The sequence below is a fragment of the Pleurodeles waltl genome, chromosome 6, assembly GCF_031143425.1.
Source record: "Pleurodeles waltl isolate 20211129_DDA chromosome 6, aPleWal1.hap1.20221129, whole genome shotgun sequence".
NCBI classification, from domain to species: Eukaryota; Metazoa; Chordata; class Amphibia; order Caudata; family Salamandridae; genus Pleurodeles; species Pleurodeles waltl.
The window spans coordinates 1095131145-1095148152 of NC_090445.1; the positions used below are offsets into that span (position 1 = coordinate 1095131145).

At 44.2% G+C, this 17008-nt stretch overlaps 1 protein-coding gene across 1 annotated transcript in view; it reads left to right on the plus strand.

Moving 5' to 3' along the window:
- LOC138300602 (heparan-alpha-glucosaminide N-acetyltransferase-like) overlaps positions 1 to 17008 on the plus strand; it is a 1159463-nt gene that overhangs the window by 102090 nt on the left and 1040365 nt on the right. Inside the window, exon 3 of the mRNA XM_069240195.1 lies at positions 4705 to 4841. Coding sequence (XP_069096296.1) covers positions 4705 to 4841 — 137 coding nt within the window. The remainder of the gene's footprint in view (positions 1 to 4704; positions 4842 to 17008) is intronic.

A 17008-nucleotide genomic window follows, 5' to 3' on the forward strand; every position in this document is an offset into this window, starting at 1 on the left:
AATATGTAATGTGTTTGAAGTGAATTAGTTTACATACTGTTGCTTAGACTGGAGAGAGAAAAGTAAATCTTGCCCCCTGACGTCCAACGCTTTTCCTACTTTTTCACAGAATGGAGTGGGAATAGTAAAGATAACCCCACCAAAGTCTAACTCTTTCGCCACTGTTGCACAGACAGGAGTGGAAATAGAAAATTTAACCTCCCCGAAGTCCAACGCTTGCCCTACTTTTGCACAGACTGGAGAGGGAATAGTAAATATTTAACCCCGCTGAAGTGCAACACTTTCTCTACTGTAGCACAGACTGGAGTGGGAGTAGGATATCTTACCCCTCTGAAATCCAACACTTTCCCTGATGCTTAGACTGAATTGAGAATGGTAATTTTAACCCCTTTGTAGTCAAACGCTTTCCCTACTATTGCACTGTTTGGAATGGGAATAATATATTTAACCTCTCTGAAGTTCTCAACTTTCTCTACTGTTGCATAAACTTGAGCGATAAGAGTACGTGAATTATTACCAGACTTAAATACATTTTCTAATAATGTTTAAATATATTTTTTACAATATTTTTAGTAAATGTCTTTTTTATTTTCTATGTATACATACCACCTGTGAACAAGACCGAGTAGCCGAAATGCATTGGCTGACTTTTTGTTTCTGATGTTTTAATGCTGAGCAAATGAGAAAACTAGAACCTTTCGATAGTTGCAAACGTTTTAGATTATTTGATTCATATGTGATGCTTCTCCCAGAGATAAAACCATACTGTTTCTTGTGCACTAGTGTCCCTACCACATGCTTAACTCTATTAGACAATAGACAATATCAATTTATATATATATATATATATATATATATAAAATAATCCAAAAAGTTTGCAACATTCAAAAGGTTCTAGTTTTCTCATTTGTTCGGCATTAAAACATCGTAACAAAATACCAGCCAACACATTTCGGCTACTCGGTCTTGTTCACAGGTGGTGGTCCATTCTTGATTTCTATAATGTGTACCAGTGCTGCTCATAGTAGGGCATTCTGGGAACCGTAGTTATAATTGATACAGATTATATCAAGTAACAAAAATAATGAGCAGATATACTCAACAAAGGCACAATATTCTATAACTAAGGGCCTCATTACGACATTTATGTTCCCACCACAAGACCGTCAACGCCGCGGGGAGGATGACACTGCCAAGCAGACAGTGCGCATTCTGATGATGCTGAACAGGGGAGCCCTTGGCACTGCTTTCCACCAGCCTTTCCATGGTGGGATGACCACCATGGAAAGGCAAGCAGAAAGCTGAGTTGCAATCAGCATGGCGGCACTGAATTCAGCACCGCTGTGGCTGAGCACAACTCAGACCGCCGTCAGCCCATCAGGAACAATGTTCCTGCCAGGGACGTCAGTCTTTAGGCAGTTCCGCCCGCCAGGGTCATAATGTGGTGGTGGGACCGCCTGGTGTGTGGCGGTCCCACCGCGAGTGTGGCGGTCTGAAGATCACACACTCGTAATGAGGACCTAAGTCTTTTTAGAATTAATTTCCTTCATTGAGGTTTATATTGACTGTATTTGCCATTTCATGTCAATCAGCGGTTATCTCCATTCTCCTGTTGTAGTGCGACTCATTAATTGAAAATGTTGACAGCAATGCATCGTGTGAATTTCAGTCTCCTCATATTAGTTCCCTCTGATTGAGGTATTGTGATATATTACTAATGCAGTTCAAGTGACCGCTTCCATTTTCATCCAATCTCAATCACCAAAGTCTGATAATGAGGATTTGTAACTATAAAGCATGCTTTCAAAATGGCCATATTTACTCAGTGTCTGTCATTTCATGTTGAAAGTTACAATATTTTAACTTAAGTTATCATTTAGCATAAACACATTCAGAGAATGACCCAGGTATGTACTACAGACTGACAGCTTCCAGGCTGTAGAATGCCCTTTGGCCATCATCACACAACACATGACTGTCCCTCACATGCATGCCTACCCACTGTATGAAACACTCATTCAAATAAAAAGTATGTATGTTAAATTATATGTGTAGTAAAGTGTGTAGAAAGTGAATAAAGCCACTCCCATGGACTGCTTTGAGAGGTTTACACTGTTGATCCAGCTTACATATGAGGATATTATGCTATTGACCTGAATGGGAGCTAAGGGCCTCATTACGGCTCCGATGGTCCAAACAGCGGACCACCAAAGCTGTGGGGAGGGTGCCACAATCATAAAGGTGGCACCCCCCCTGAGTGCATTACAATGTTCCTGCCGGGCTGACAGTAGGAACATTGTATTACGTGTTCCTGCCAGGCTGAGCGATGGGAACAATGCTACGATATTGGCCTTTAAGGGAGATGAGGCCAATACCATAGCAAACACGCACCCTCAGAATGCATACTGTTTGCAGAGCAGACAGTGCTCATTCCGAGGGTGCTGGGCAGGGGGCCCCTGCACTTCTCATGCCATGGGCATGGGTGGTGCAGGGGCTCCTCTGTCGCCCCCGGCACTGGCTTTCTGCCTTCTTTCCATGGCGAAGCTGTAATCAACCAGACAGCACTGAGTTCAACACCTCTGAGTACAACTCCGACCTCAGTCACCATTCGGAAACCATGTTCCTGGTGGGGACGGCGGTACCCTGGCAGGTCCACCTGCCTGAGTTGTAATGTGGCAGTCAGACTGCCACAGTTACAGCAGCCCGACCATCACTGCGAGGTTGGCGGGCCTTGGACCACCGGTCTTTTAATCAGGCCCTAAGTATCCACAGAATAAAATTGACCTAATATTTGAATTTGGAAATATTCTTAATGAAATATATTAAAACAAGAATGAACTAAATGTAACTATCAGAGCAAGTTTGGATAATGTTTATCAATAATCTAGGGGTGGGAGGTGAACTCTGCTCTGCTCGCGGAGTTTGCAGAGTTTTTCCCACTCCGCACTCTGCTTAGAGCGTGGAGTTCTGAAAAACTCCGCGTAGTAGAGTTTATTCCTTGTTCGTGCTCGCCAACGGTAAGTTGGTGAGCCTCGAGCAAGCAAAATCTTACTCCAGACCACCTCCCAGCGAGATTTCTCAATGGGGGCAGTCGCGGATGGTCACTTCGGCTCGCGTTGAGAAACCTTCCGTTTGCGTAGAGGAAGCTGCAGCTCGAGTAGAAAATCTACTCGAGCGGCAGAAAAGAAGCAGTGCCCTCCTGAGCTGCATGTGGTGCCGTTCGCTCAGATTTTTCAGTGTGCGACAAGCACTCGAGCTAAAAATCAGCACAAATGGTGCAACCTAACACACTTGCAGGTTGTTGAACTCTGCGTACCGCTGTAGAGTTTCTTGGTCACTTCGCGGAGTTCCATGTAGCAGAACTCTGTGAACTCTGCCCAGGTATACAATAATATCTCACATTTATTGTAGTCATTTTTTTCAATACTTGCATGGCTGTTGATTTGCAAAAATGTCTGGATTATTGTAAGTATGACAACAGACACACTTTGAGCCTCTACTCTGAATTACATTAAAGGATTGACTCTTGAGCCATCCTTACGCACTGCACAGCCTTCTACTTGCTGGGATGAGCTAGAGAAGGACAAGAAGGGGAACCCCGCAAAGTAAACAAGGGTCTTTTCTTTTCGTCTTGCGGCTTTTGTATTCCCCTAAGCCATTTAACATTTGGTGCCTACCTCAAAAAGTCTTCCTAATACAGTTAGGGCATCAAAATTATATATACATTTTAAAATGATACTATGCTACTTCTTCCTAAATGACCCAGGTTAACCCTTTTTATTAAGATTATTACCTTGTCAACTACGGGTGAAATTGCCATTACTCCCATACCTGATAAGGTTGACGCAATGGATGACAAGATCAATCTAATAGAAGGCGACCAGAAAGAAAAGGGGTAGTATACAGGTTTATACATCTGATTAATTTAGATTTATTATAAGAACATTAAAACATATCAGAATTGTGTGTCAAAAGTATCTAAAACAATTTATCCTCCACGTTTTATCTTAGCCAGTGTTACTGTATCAAAAAGACAACCATTAATGTTCATAAGTATAGCCCATTGCCATGTTACTAAAGGGCATCAGATCCAGTACCGCAAGACAACTGCTGTGACATTTCACAGCCTGGTTAATAATGGGCATCTTCCTTCAGGACAATACTGAATTTAACTTTCTTCAGTTAAATTAATTTATTCTGTTCTTATGCTCTGATCAAGGGACAGATCTCCATGGACACGGAACCCTTTTCAGTCTCCTCAAAATAAATTTCTGTCAGAAGTACAAACCTCTCCCAGGTCAACCTCCATATTGCAGAGAAAGTGAATAGTTCCAAGTCCCTCAACCCTTTAACATGGAAAAGTATGAAAATATATCTAAGATCTAAAAGCTTAATGTATGCAGTCTTCTGAGGTCCTTTGAGGTTTGCTAGAGGCATGTTGGGTAATGTCCTCATAAAAACCAAAGGAACTTCATTTTTCCCCACACCAAAGAAGGAACAGTGCGTGGCAAGCTATCACACAGGACACCGTGCAGACCTTTCCTTAGACAGTTAGGGGTAGGGGGGGCACAGCCAGAGGTATCGAAGAAAAAGTCAGGTGTAGTAGCTCCTTCCGCTGGCTAACCCCAACTGATGTACATGAACACCTCCTTTTACTCTTCTTGAATACCCTGAATGTGATACCATTTGTATTTTTCTCTACAGTGTTTGTACCAGTCACTGGTGTCTCTGGAGCCCAGATCTGCGAGTGGCACTGCCAATGCAAGTGTAGTAGTCAGTACGCGCTTTACCCTGACCCTGCAGGTCTTCGCAGGCACGAACACCACCACCCCTCTATGTAGGTAAGAACGTCCGCTTCAATGCCATGGCCCTCTGCGTGAATGAGCCCGATGAGGGCTGCGCCAAGCCGCACTTCTTTCTTTTTTCCATACTTTGTTTTGGGTGGCACATATGACACATATGATTAGTCAACTAAGGCCTTGAACGTTTTATCTTGCAGCTCTGAGCTTGCACTGGGGGACATGGTGCATGGTAGATTAAGAACTGGGTTGTAAATAAAACAAATGGGGCTTGATGTATAGTTTGGGGTAAACATAAAATACTTTAATTTCTGGAGGAAGTGGTGAGTATGTAATGGAAACCATCTACTGAATTTATGTCCCTATACTGTGCCTTTGAATGAGCAGATTCTACCACTGGAGTTCATGGTGAGATCAACACTTTCTCCAGAAATTAGAGAATCTTTTAATTAATGCTCAACTCTAAATCAGTGTTGTAGTCTCTGCTGCTCGGATTTAACAATATGCGCAATGTGTGATCTTGGGCCGCCATGCTATCACCCACTGTACTGATTATGTAATGATAAATTATGAGAAGTACTTGTGGGTTTGTTCTGTGAAGTTAAAGATGGATTCATTTTTTTTTTTTATAGTTAGCACAGACATCAGTTAAATGATGTGAGCCTCTCAAGACAGCCCTCGGTTTGCAGTTGAAGCTGCCCCTTAGTTTGAGACTACAATCAATCTCTTAAGGTGAGATTAGGGTCCAGTTCTTAAGTGAGGGACTTCAATCTATGCTTCAGTTTGAGACTGAAACCCAACCACACTCTCTGTACGAACACATTTTCCCATTGACACAGAATGGGAAAAACCCTTTGCTACATCTGGCCCTAAGATTGTAACTTAGTCATCAGTGAGTTGGGAGTCTGGTACTCACGGTGTTAGTGTTTTGAGTCAAGTGTACAATATGGATTTGAGTAACTGTCCTCACCGTAGGACTGAAGACAAGTCCTCAGTGCCCTTTACGATCGTGATTCTCCCTCAATGTGCGTTTCTAACCAGGTGTCCAATGGGACATGGGAGGCTGACATCTGAGTAAGGCTGTTGCCCAGGCCTATTTCAGGTTGTCATAATTTCATCTTTGTGACTTCTGTAAGCACTATGTGCTTCTTGAAGCACTCAGACCTTATGCTTATTGCATCATGGTGCACTACAGCAGAGGGTGCAGCTGTAGAACCAGAGTTCAGGCAAAAGCCCTTTTTGGGGGCCGGTGGTCTCTGTGGAAAACTCGAAGTGTCTCACCCTAGAGGCAGTCGTGCGGTCCACTGGAATTATGCAAATTTGCAGCCGCTTAGTTTCCCTAATTTTTGTGGATTTACCACAATTGCCACATTTTTTACCATTTGCTGCACAATTTGCAGATTTCAACAAATCATCTTCCACTTCCAGTAGGAGTAATAGGGCAAAGTAAGGCAAAGAGACCAAAAAGACATCCGATTAATGAAACAATGAGAGAGCAGAGTGAGATCCGGAGATGAGGTAAAGTTAACATTGTGGCAGCACCGTGCCTGGTGTTCTGTCAAAATCTTATCATTTGAAAATGGGGGGCTGCCACTGACGTGAGAATAACTTACTTGTCACTCCTTATGCTGCTGAAACATATCCCATAGTTCGCCAGGTCCGCGCGTGAGTAGCTCTGCCAGCCTATATTTATGTCTTTTCATTCTGGGACTTGCCGGCCTCCTTAGCCTACTATAAACTCCAAGTCCCAGAATGCAAATACAAAACCTGGTCTGGCTGAGCTACTTACACATGCACCGAGGCAGCTCCAGAGCTCTGCACAGAAACAGCATGAACGCAGGAAAATCATTATTTACCAAATAAAATGGCTCTGTGCCTTTTTCAACGAAACCTAAACACAGAAATGTAGAGACTCCCAGCCAATTAACATGTTAATGCCACAGGTATACGTGGTATAAAGTACTGCACTGTACATTATAGGACATTGCAAGTGACTGTAGTGTTTCATGACCACATATACGAATAAGGCATAAGGATGAGTTTGTTTGTAAGGCCATGGAACTCCTAGGTGACTTATAGTATATTTTAATGTTTGCCAGAGGGTATTTTATACCTTAAAGTAGATCGTTACACCATCACCCTTACCAACAAGCATTGGCAAAGGCAATAGGTTTCGCCTATGAGAATTCTATTGACTGTGTCAATTTATTTTTACATAATGCAGAGCAGTTGAGCTGCTGTGCAACATTACTTAAAGTAAAACAAAACAAGCGCTATGACATGGACAGTGCTGCCTATGTGACTTTGCCAATGTCTTTTAGCCATGCTGTACAGCACTGTGGCTAAAAGTTACTGGCTTGACACAGAGTCGAGTGGCATAGAAAAGAGTGGCATAGATGAGAGTAGAGTGGATTGGCTAAAGTGGAGTGCCATAGAGTAGCGTAGAGGAGAGTGGAGGGGAGTACAATAGAGTGGCATATAGCAGCATGGGGCAAATATAACTTGGATCCGAAAAATTCATCTAGAATAAACGTTTTTTTCTAAATTTGGAATGGACACAATTTATGGACTTCATTTTGATTTATACTATGTAATTATTTTTTGATACTAACGTGTGCCTTTACTTGTTATTATGTTGGATAACTTTTTGGGAGTTATCGTGTGGGGTCTGTTGGGGTGAAGCCCTAGTTAGAGCACCGTTCATCTAGAATAGTTGGGAGTTTCTTTTATGAGCAAGAGCGCCTTTTACTCACATATGTATCACCCTCTCTTTGGTTGTTACCCCTGCATGTGCATTACATTTTTTTTTACTTATTGCATTCTACCTGAATGGTCACCTAACTCCACTGTGACTAATAATATTTTTATGTATAATGTGGTGGGAGGTACATAATGCTGCAGATGAATGTTTAGTAACCTATGCTGCATGTTGTACACATGAACTTCCATAATTAGGGGAGATGCTTCAGCAGGTTGAATGCCTATGGTGGACATCTGTGTAACCTGTACACCACAAGGTCAAATTCCTCAGAATTGTGCACCTCCAAGGAGAACAACATTAACAGGATTTAGAACAGTAATGCTGATAATGTTTTCCATTGCGCTCTAATCATATTTCTTGGCACTGTAAATACTATGTATTACTATTCCCTAACATATCCAGACTCACTCTATCAACCCTTGGAAGCTGTAAGGCAGAATCTACTGGATCTTGCACCAAACCTGTAACATGCAGGCTTCACGTAAATTCCAGCTGCAGGAAAAACTTACATAACATAACAAAGACATTTTTCCATTCCCTTATGTTTGATAGATTTTGTCCCAGATAACTTTCTGAGTGAAACCATCGTTATTGCTCTGGGCTTTCATTTAACAACAAAATACATTGTAAGATGAAGTTTGAATTTTACTTTAACTGTGTGGTAAAAACATGATATTCGTGTTCAACATTGAGAATCCTAGCAGCCCTAGCACTGGATTCATAGGCACCTTTAATATTACTGTGGAAAAAAATAAAATATAGCATTTCCCCAGAGAGACACAAAATCATTGGTAATCTTCATGATAAAGACTTGAGACAGCATCATTTTACATCTTTTTAGCACTGCCACACACGCTTCTTCGTCCCTCACTCTTTGTCTGGATTAGTAAGAGTTAATACAGAAAGGCACGGGGCCTGTGCTGTAGGCAAAATGCAGCCTGTCCGGTCTGTCCAGAAACAGACCTGCTACTGTCTTAACACCAAAACTGCCGTGAGAGTTAGCACAGCCCCTACATGCTACTGAATTGCACTTTCATTGCACATTGTTCATAGACGTGCCTGGAAGCTTTTATGTGACTGGTAATACACAGATGAATGCATTCTATGCCAAACAGCGTGAAACAGAATAAACTCAGTAAGGAGCATTGCCCACCTGAGCTGACACAGATGACGTCAGTGATAAACACAGGATAGCAACCCAACCACCTGGAAAGGCTAAGAGCAGAGCAGAGGTGCGCGCTTGCTATTTGAGCACACGGGAAGCGAAGGGGAGAGGAAGTGACGTTAAGGCTAGAACTGACGACTTTGGATCTGGGCAACCAGGTTCGATTCTCGGCACTAGCTTCACCCTCATCATTCTCAGCAAATCACTTAATCTCCCTGTGCCTATGAAAAAATATATATAAAACCCCAAGTGCTCCAATAACTTCGGGTCGAGTTGGCGTTATAAATAGAAACCCGAAAGAGGACACAAAAACCTAAACCAATTTATTTCCGCCTTGCATGAGGCAAGATTCCTGATTAGAAAGCAATATTAACTTATGTTTTGTGAGTGAGCAGGGACAGCTTACACACAACAGGACCACATACTAAAAGACCATGATAGTAGATGGAGACATGTTGGCATGTCGTGTGAGGGCTCCTGTGTACGGAGACGAGTATGTTGCTAAGGCGATTAATCAAACAGAAATGCAGGATGCCTCGGAGTCAATTTAGATGTACACGAAAAGATGTGTATACAGGGTGAGAGATCGCTACACCGTGGAGCACAGTCTGTGGGCAGCAAAGCACTTTTTAACGTGCCCAGAGGCGCATCTCACTGCTAAACTACAATCCTTCTCCTCAGCGTCAGCCGTGTACAACACAACATTAAGAGGAGTTTCCCAACCTAAATGGAGGATTAGGTGGAAGGGGAAATAAGGAGGTGGCGCTACAGGCAAAGATGTTGATTGGACACTGGAGCCAGGTTTGAGTCTCGGCGTCGCCTCACCATCCTGTCATTTTGAGTAAATCACTGAACCTCCTCTGCCTTTGCCTTTATTAAAAATCGTGGCTTAAATTTGTTTTTTAAACGCCATGACGCAGCCTGCACTAACCACGTCATACCACTTTTATTTTTAACTTTAGGCGGGGTGAAGGAGAGCTTACTAAGCCTATATGCAGGCTTTGTAATGCAACATCAGCAGTAGCATAGAATTAGCAATGCTGAAGACTACTGCAAGTGGTAAATATTCTGTTGGTAAAAACACTTCTAGGAGGGACGGGTCAATCAACAAATGGGCTGGGAGGGATATACTCTAAAATAATATTGGAGTGCAAAATAGGAAACAACACTAATAAGATAAGTTGGGTGGAGTAGGCAAGCAAAGACCAACTGTAAGCCACCAGAATGTGCGAACTGCGTCCAGGCCATACGGATCCCAGCTCGACGGTCCTGCCACCTGTCACCGGCTGCTCAACCACGATGGCATCCCTGTTGACAATTGCACACTCCAGGCAACAGCTGCAAGTGGCCACGAAGTCCCTCCAGTCATCCTTTCACCAGAGAAGATACCGCCACCTGTTGATCTTCTGCAAGATGTAGCAAGATCGTCATCTTTATGAGGTGCATCACCCAAAACACCTGAGGAGCACAGCACCACCTGAGTGGTGCCAAAGACAGCAGCAAGATCTGAAGTTGACAATGCAACCCCTGCACCATGGGAGGCTGACCACCCGAACACATGCCATGAGCCCTTGTAAACTGGACACCTGCCGACAAGATCAGACCAGACCATTCGGATCATCCACCCTTGGGGTTGCACGAGGCTTGGACATAGTCCTGTGGTAGTCCAGGGGCAAGGGCCTCAAGGGAATTCTTTTGAGAGAGGAATCTTGCCACAAGAGATGTGTCTGAGGCAGCTCGGTGACAGACACCGGTAAGCACAGAGATCACAGACAAGGACTTTTGCACCTGAGTCCCGACGGCCTGAGCACACCAACCCTGCGACAACCACCAGTGTGACTCTATGCGCGACTGTGTTGTGGTCTTGTGGGCAGTTCCTCAGTGATGTTTTAGCTTGGCCTGCGATAGGCCTGGCACAGTCCACACGGTCCTGTGGCAGCCCGCCAAAAGGCCTCGAGGAGACTGCTGTCCGACGGAGTTCTGGCACGAGAGGGAAGCCTGCCACTGCTCTACAAATGGATGTAAAGTGCACCAAGGTTTTCAACAATGACGCTTCTTTCATCTGGGTCATCTGCAGTCTTTAGAGGTGTGCCATCCCCTGGGCCCGAATACCTTCCAGAGATCCTTAATGTGGACTCCCCACTGCTTCTGAGGCACCAGCATCAAACATTGTACATAGTCTCTAACACCGGGAGCCCAGGCGGGACAGGACCAACAGTCCCCAGCGAACTGTGATGTCGTGGACAGGCGAGTGAAGTATCCTGACATAATCTGCACTGCTATTCATGTCCAATACAGTCTGGACAAACAACGGAGGCGTGCTGTGATGCCGAGGGCCCAGCTGTATCTGTCCCATGCAGCATGTACGGCAGACCGCCTGAAGAGACAGCAATTGTTTTATTGTTTATGTTTTCTCTCCCACCGGTTGGACTTGGTTGTTTGCTTTTCAATAAAGTTTGGGAGGAATGTCCTGCTGGACACGTTCTAGTGTTTCGACAAGCCACTCTTCTGAGGACTGGCTTCTACACTCACCCCATGCCCATCCATCACAGGTAACACCAGTCAGGTGACCCACTAATAAAAAAGGCCGGGCCACTTGCCCAGGGCCAACTATACGAACCTACAACTATGTCTCTGCATCACCTTATTTAGTAGCCTGAGGGCCTACGTCCCCAAACACTACACCTTGCACCTGATGACCGTTGGTGCTAGGATTCGGAGTGCTGCTTTGGTGATCTAGCTTTGTGCCACAGCATATGGAGTACGATTGCAATGTTTTGCTCCAGGCACTGCTTTTGCATAATTTCAAAGGAGGGTGTACAGAAGCTCTTTTGGCACAGACTGAGGATCAACTTGTGGCTCAAAAAAACTTGTGCTTCGCTTTTCGAGACCTAAGCACGGCTGCAAATAATTTAGTAAATCTGGACCTAAGCTTTTTCCTTGAAAGAAATCCTGTCAAAGTGAAGGTTATGCTACCGCCTGAAGGGAGCGTGAAGGTCGGGCGCCTGCCCATCCCTTGAGGACCTGAGTCTGGATTAATAAAGGAAAAGAGGAAGCCCTGATTAATTAGCCAAGGGCCAGCGAGAGCACAGTTTATCATGGGTGAACCATCAGCCGAGGATTTATCGCCGGTCGATCATGGTGAAGATAATAGCAAGTGACAGTCGGGGGGTGAGGGTGGTGTGTGTGGAAAGAATAGCTTGTCGAAATGGAACTGGAAGTGCAAAAATAAATCATCAGATATATTAACTAAAACATACAATTAAATTTAAAAGGAAAACCTGCAAACATCCTTATTAAATTAACTACCCCTGTCGATGTCAAACTCGTGCCCTTGTGTGACTCATATCAGTAATCCCAAATTTCTGTTCCAAAAGTCTTGAAATCTTCCTTTAGGGGTCACCTGAAAACGAACTGATAAAGCATTAACTTTCAAATTGGCTGGGCCCACCGCTTGGGCTAGCGGCCCAGGAAACCCACTCATCATCGCACAATCAATCTAGAGATCTCTCGCCAGCTAAAACAGCTATTGATTTTTTTCTCATCCTCCGCCTCCCCCTCAAATAAAAAAATCGGGCTCTAAACTGATCGGGTAATATATCTTCCCATGGCGAAATCAATAACCAGAGCAACAGAAACAAGAAATATGATCCTCACCGAGAGCGCTGCTGGACAGCGAAAGATCAAAGCGGCCTGCAGTGTCCAGCAATGGACAGCAGATGGCAATGTTGGTCCAGTTTGAGAGCGACTAGAGACTTCAGGAAAAAGGCTTTTACAGAATACGTGTTATTTTAACTGGATTATTGTAAATGGGACGCGGCGCGGCGGACGCGCACATAAGTCTATGCAAGCGCTGTTTGTTTTATTGCACAGAACATTTCCGAGCGGAACACATTAGAAAGGTTGTCAGACTAGACGCCTGAGAGGTAAACCTGTCGTCAGGGTGTGAATATATGTTCGGAGGGATCTTGTGCGCGTTTTCTATACTTTAAACAATGGTTTCATGTTTCCTTTTCCTTAGTAAGCGGTATGAAAAGCTCGAAGATATATATAAGGGAAGCAGTTAGCCTTATAAGTAGCCAGACAGATTCCCAGTGGCTTCTGGCCCTGGTTGTAGATCTAGGAATTATTTTTCTAAAAAAATGGACCTGAAGTAAGGGCCACCTTATGTATCAAAACTTCAAGCCACGCTATGCAGCAAGCCATGTTTCTCTGATGCTTGAAAGAGAAAGCGCAGGAATGTGCCGTATTTACCATTATACATGTCTTTTCCTAGCGCTGGTGCATTTTTGGCTGCCTCGCGCCAACGCAGACACCCTTGCAACATGTTGTAAGAATGCATGCATTGTAGGTACGGCTGATTTTGTGCCGGAATGGATACCACTCTGCACAAAAACAATTCTCAGAGGCATTTTCCTTTTTCTAAGTGTGCTGCAGAATGCAGCACGCGAACAGGAAACAATGAGGAGAAATAAAGATATTTCTCCTCATTGCGCCTCTGGTGGAAAGGCGTACGATTCTGATGCATTCCCAGATCTACCAATGTTTGTAAATCTGGTAATGTGTCAGAATCCAAGGGTTAGTGCGTGGGAACACCCATGGCACGCCTCCTTGCTGCAGGGTAACGTAAAGCAGCAATCTGCACTGCTTTGCGTTACTCTAGATTTATCAAGCCACTCAGGGCCACAGAAGGTGACCTTGTGTGGCTTGGTGAATCTCATCTAGGTTTTGCATCACCTTTGGGTCCTCTTTTGTGGCGCAAGGCTGACACAAAACATATGTCCCTAAGGCTTTAACACGCTTGGTGTAGTCTTATCGGATACAGGCAAAAACAACCTCACTGTCCAGATGAGAGCTGAGTTTTCATTTCCTCCAAAAGCAGTCACTCTACAGTACTTTTGTAAAAAGTTTTATTGGCGGTCAGAAGTTGATGTGGAGATGGAGAAAATGGTAAACCCTGGAATTATTTTTAAAAAGCTGACAAGTCACAAAACACTTTGAACTCTGCTTTGGGGCCCTTAGGGTATTCAGATTTACCTTGGTAAGAAGTTTGCCTTGTGCATAATGTGCCCAAATATTGGTGTGATGATCCAGTAAACATATCATAATTTAGGTGATATGTTGTCGAAGTGGATTGAGATGCAGTTGATGAACTCGGTGGATAGAAGGTGTGCTGTTGAGCTTCTCAGTGAAGTATTCCGGGGAGAGGGGTTGCCCGGTGCTATTCTGACAAACAATGGAGTTCAATTTAACATTTTCAGGAATTAGGCATTAGTTTACTGCTATATATCATGCCAACAGAAACTTGATTGTGGAAATAGTGAACTGAGTTATCAAATAGTTTTTATATCTAGCAAATAGCAGCAGCAAAGATTGGTGGTTTCAGAATAAATCGATGCTTTGTGCTTACATGGTGACTTCTCATTAGTCCACAGGTGAAAATCATTTCACCGTTATGACAGGTCGTGTGCCACATCAAAAAATTAACCTTAGTTGGAAGTTCATTCCTTGGTCGAATCATCATTCCTTTTATTCTCTGTTTTGGGATACACGACCTCTCATGTCCAGGTATCTTCTGCAGGAGGGTGCTGTTGAATGACCTGGAGATCGGCCTAATTTTAGTACCTGAGTCAGTCGCTTGGAATTCTGGAATACAGCAACTCTTTCTATCCAGTAACAGAATACCCCAATTTAGGATGTTTGCCCTGTGGCTTTGAAATTCGCGTTCAGCTCTGCGAGAGAGGGTGAAAGCCTGCCCCTAACTGTCTATGAACCAATAATATAAAATAAATCTATTCTCCTTCTAATCCTAGATCTGTTTCAAAATATAAATGGCAAGAACTTGCTGGTGCGTTTTGCAACAATTTGCTTGCCTCTCCGTCCCTTCATATCTAAGACTAAAATGAAATTCTTAATATGCTGCTATCGGTGCCTGCCTGCTTACAGGACAATCTGACTGAGAGGAGACCACTCAACAGGAATAGGGAAGAGTGAGTACCACAATAATGAAGCGCAGGTTCGTCTAACCTCTATTGTTGGTGAGCATACGTGACTTACACTACTGGGTACCCTCTCTAATTACAACACAGAACACTTTTGTCCTCTCCTGGCATTTTCTGATGTGTGATATGAACCTACGTGCCATAGATTACGGAGGTCCTGCAACTAGCTGACCTGAACCCTGGATGCAGCATTTGTTAACAATGACTCCGAGATCCAAGCCAATGGCTAGCCCATCTAGGTTGCAATTACATTTTGGTGTTTGGGGTTGGTGTCAGTTCAAACTCCTACCATCCTAAAGAGGGTCTCCCATGAATCTGGCCTGTCTGTCACCCACTTGGTGTGAGCAACATGATCCAGAAATCAGTGAATCTAGTGGCATCAAGATAAAGGGGGTTGGGGAGGCGGTGGTGCCCCATCTGCAATTGTCCTTACCTCCTCTTGTTCTCCACGACCAGAGGACAGTCACAGCAAGCAAAAACAGACACTGCTGTCTTAGCCCGGAAAGAGCGATGTTGTTTCTGTTTGTGTTTTACCTACTTCTGAATTCCCGAAGTGTATTTGATTTTTCCAGGATGTGTTTCTGGAGTTATTTTAATGTAATATCTTACTCAAGTTTACTTTGCTCTGTGAATAATGGGTAACTGTTGACATTTGTGGAGTTCTGGTCTAAGGCAGTGTGAAGTTCTCACAAGGTCTATCAGTGGGTTCAGAAAAAAATAGCCATCCAGTACTCAGCCTCTCTGCTGAGCACACATAGCAGTGGTCTGGTGCCAAATATAAATGTGGTTCTATGCGAAAGTGATTGAAGGAGTAACACAGCTTTCAAAATATTGACATCGCAAAATTGGGTAACATGGGTGCACTCAATGTCCACTGCAAGTACTTATGTGTAAAAGGCCGCGTCATTGGCTTAGGTACACAGTCACAAAACAAAAACCTGGCCTTTGCCTCACAAAACTAAAAGAATCACTAAACATGAAAATATCCTATCTCCTCCCCTCCCCTCAAGTACCCTCCCTGTCACAATCATTTGCAATGCAAATTTCCCCCTACTTGCTCTAAACTCATTTCAATCATAACAGCACTTTGAGACTGTAAACCTTCAAACCGCTGAATGCATAACTTGAAAGCAACCTTGAGAGCTTGTCCTGTCCAGGTTTGGTACAATGTACCCCTGTCTCTCCATCCTGCTCTGCCCCTAAGCCCAACCATGAACTGAGCAAAATGAGGATAACCTATCCTCCACCCCCCACCCAGGCCTTTTGACACCACTAAGTCATTTCCTCCTAGGTGGAGCAATAGGAAATCGGGCATGTCCCCCTTCTCATTAACCTGTTCAAGCAAGGAATCAGTTCCCTCTATAACATGCTGTGCCACTGCAGGCAATATCACCTGCTATCCAACTGCAGTTGCCCACCAAAATGGGTCTGATGGGCCTGCTTCTCTGCCCTTTTAATAAAGGAATACCCCAGGATTCAAATATCCAAGACCTCCGTGTCTGGGTCTGTCACCGACCCTGTAAAACAAACAGAAGAAACAATCTCTTGGTGGGGCGACCAGTTCAACACTCATTACCCATTCCTCAGACATATGTGTGGAAGCAATCTGATGCCCACCTACCCGTCTGCATGATTCTGTCCCTTTCCCATCCCCGCTGACCTGCTTCCGTGGCCATGCCTATACGAAAAGAATGCGTAACAAATTGTGATCCTACTTTCTTCAGAGCTTTGCGCAGTACTGCCAAAATTGGAAAGCTGTGACTGGGTGCCCTTGTCTGTGTACAAACACCCCTGAGTCGACCCTGTATTGAGCACCCTGAAGATGCCAGCCCCAGTGAACTGGGCATTTTCAGCTCTCTGGGTAGGGCCGAAAACTCACCAATACTCCTTTGCTTCGTTGGTCAGTTTTTGATCTGTGCAAGCCCAACTGAATACCCTGCCTCGTTAATTGGACATCCTGACAAGTCATGCCTATGGTAGCCTTAGATCCCAGCAACTCAGACACCCTAAATGCCCCGAAAAACATCCATGGCATGAGTGTACTGAATATTACTGTTTCCTCTGTATCTAAGCACACCTACAGAAGAACCCCAATGATTTGGCCCAGCAGGGCCAGTGATTTAAGTTACACCCTCTGCTCCTTCGCCCCTCACTCTCTAGCCCAACCCTCCAGTTTTCTCCTACCCAGTTCCCCTGCTGAGGAGGGTATCCCCAAAGCAGTTTCCCTATGAGGGTGATACCTGGCAACTTAGGAACTTATAATGTAGCGAAATGCATAGGA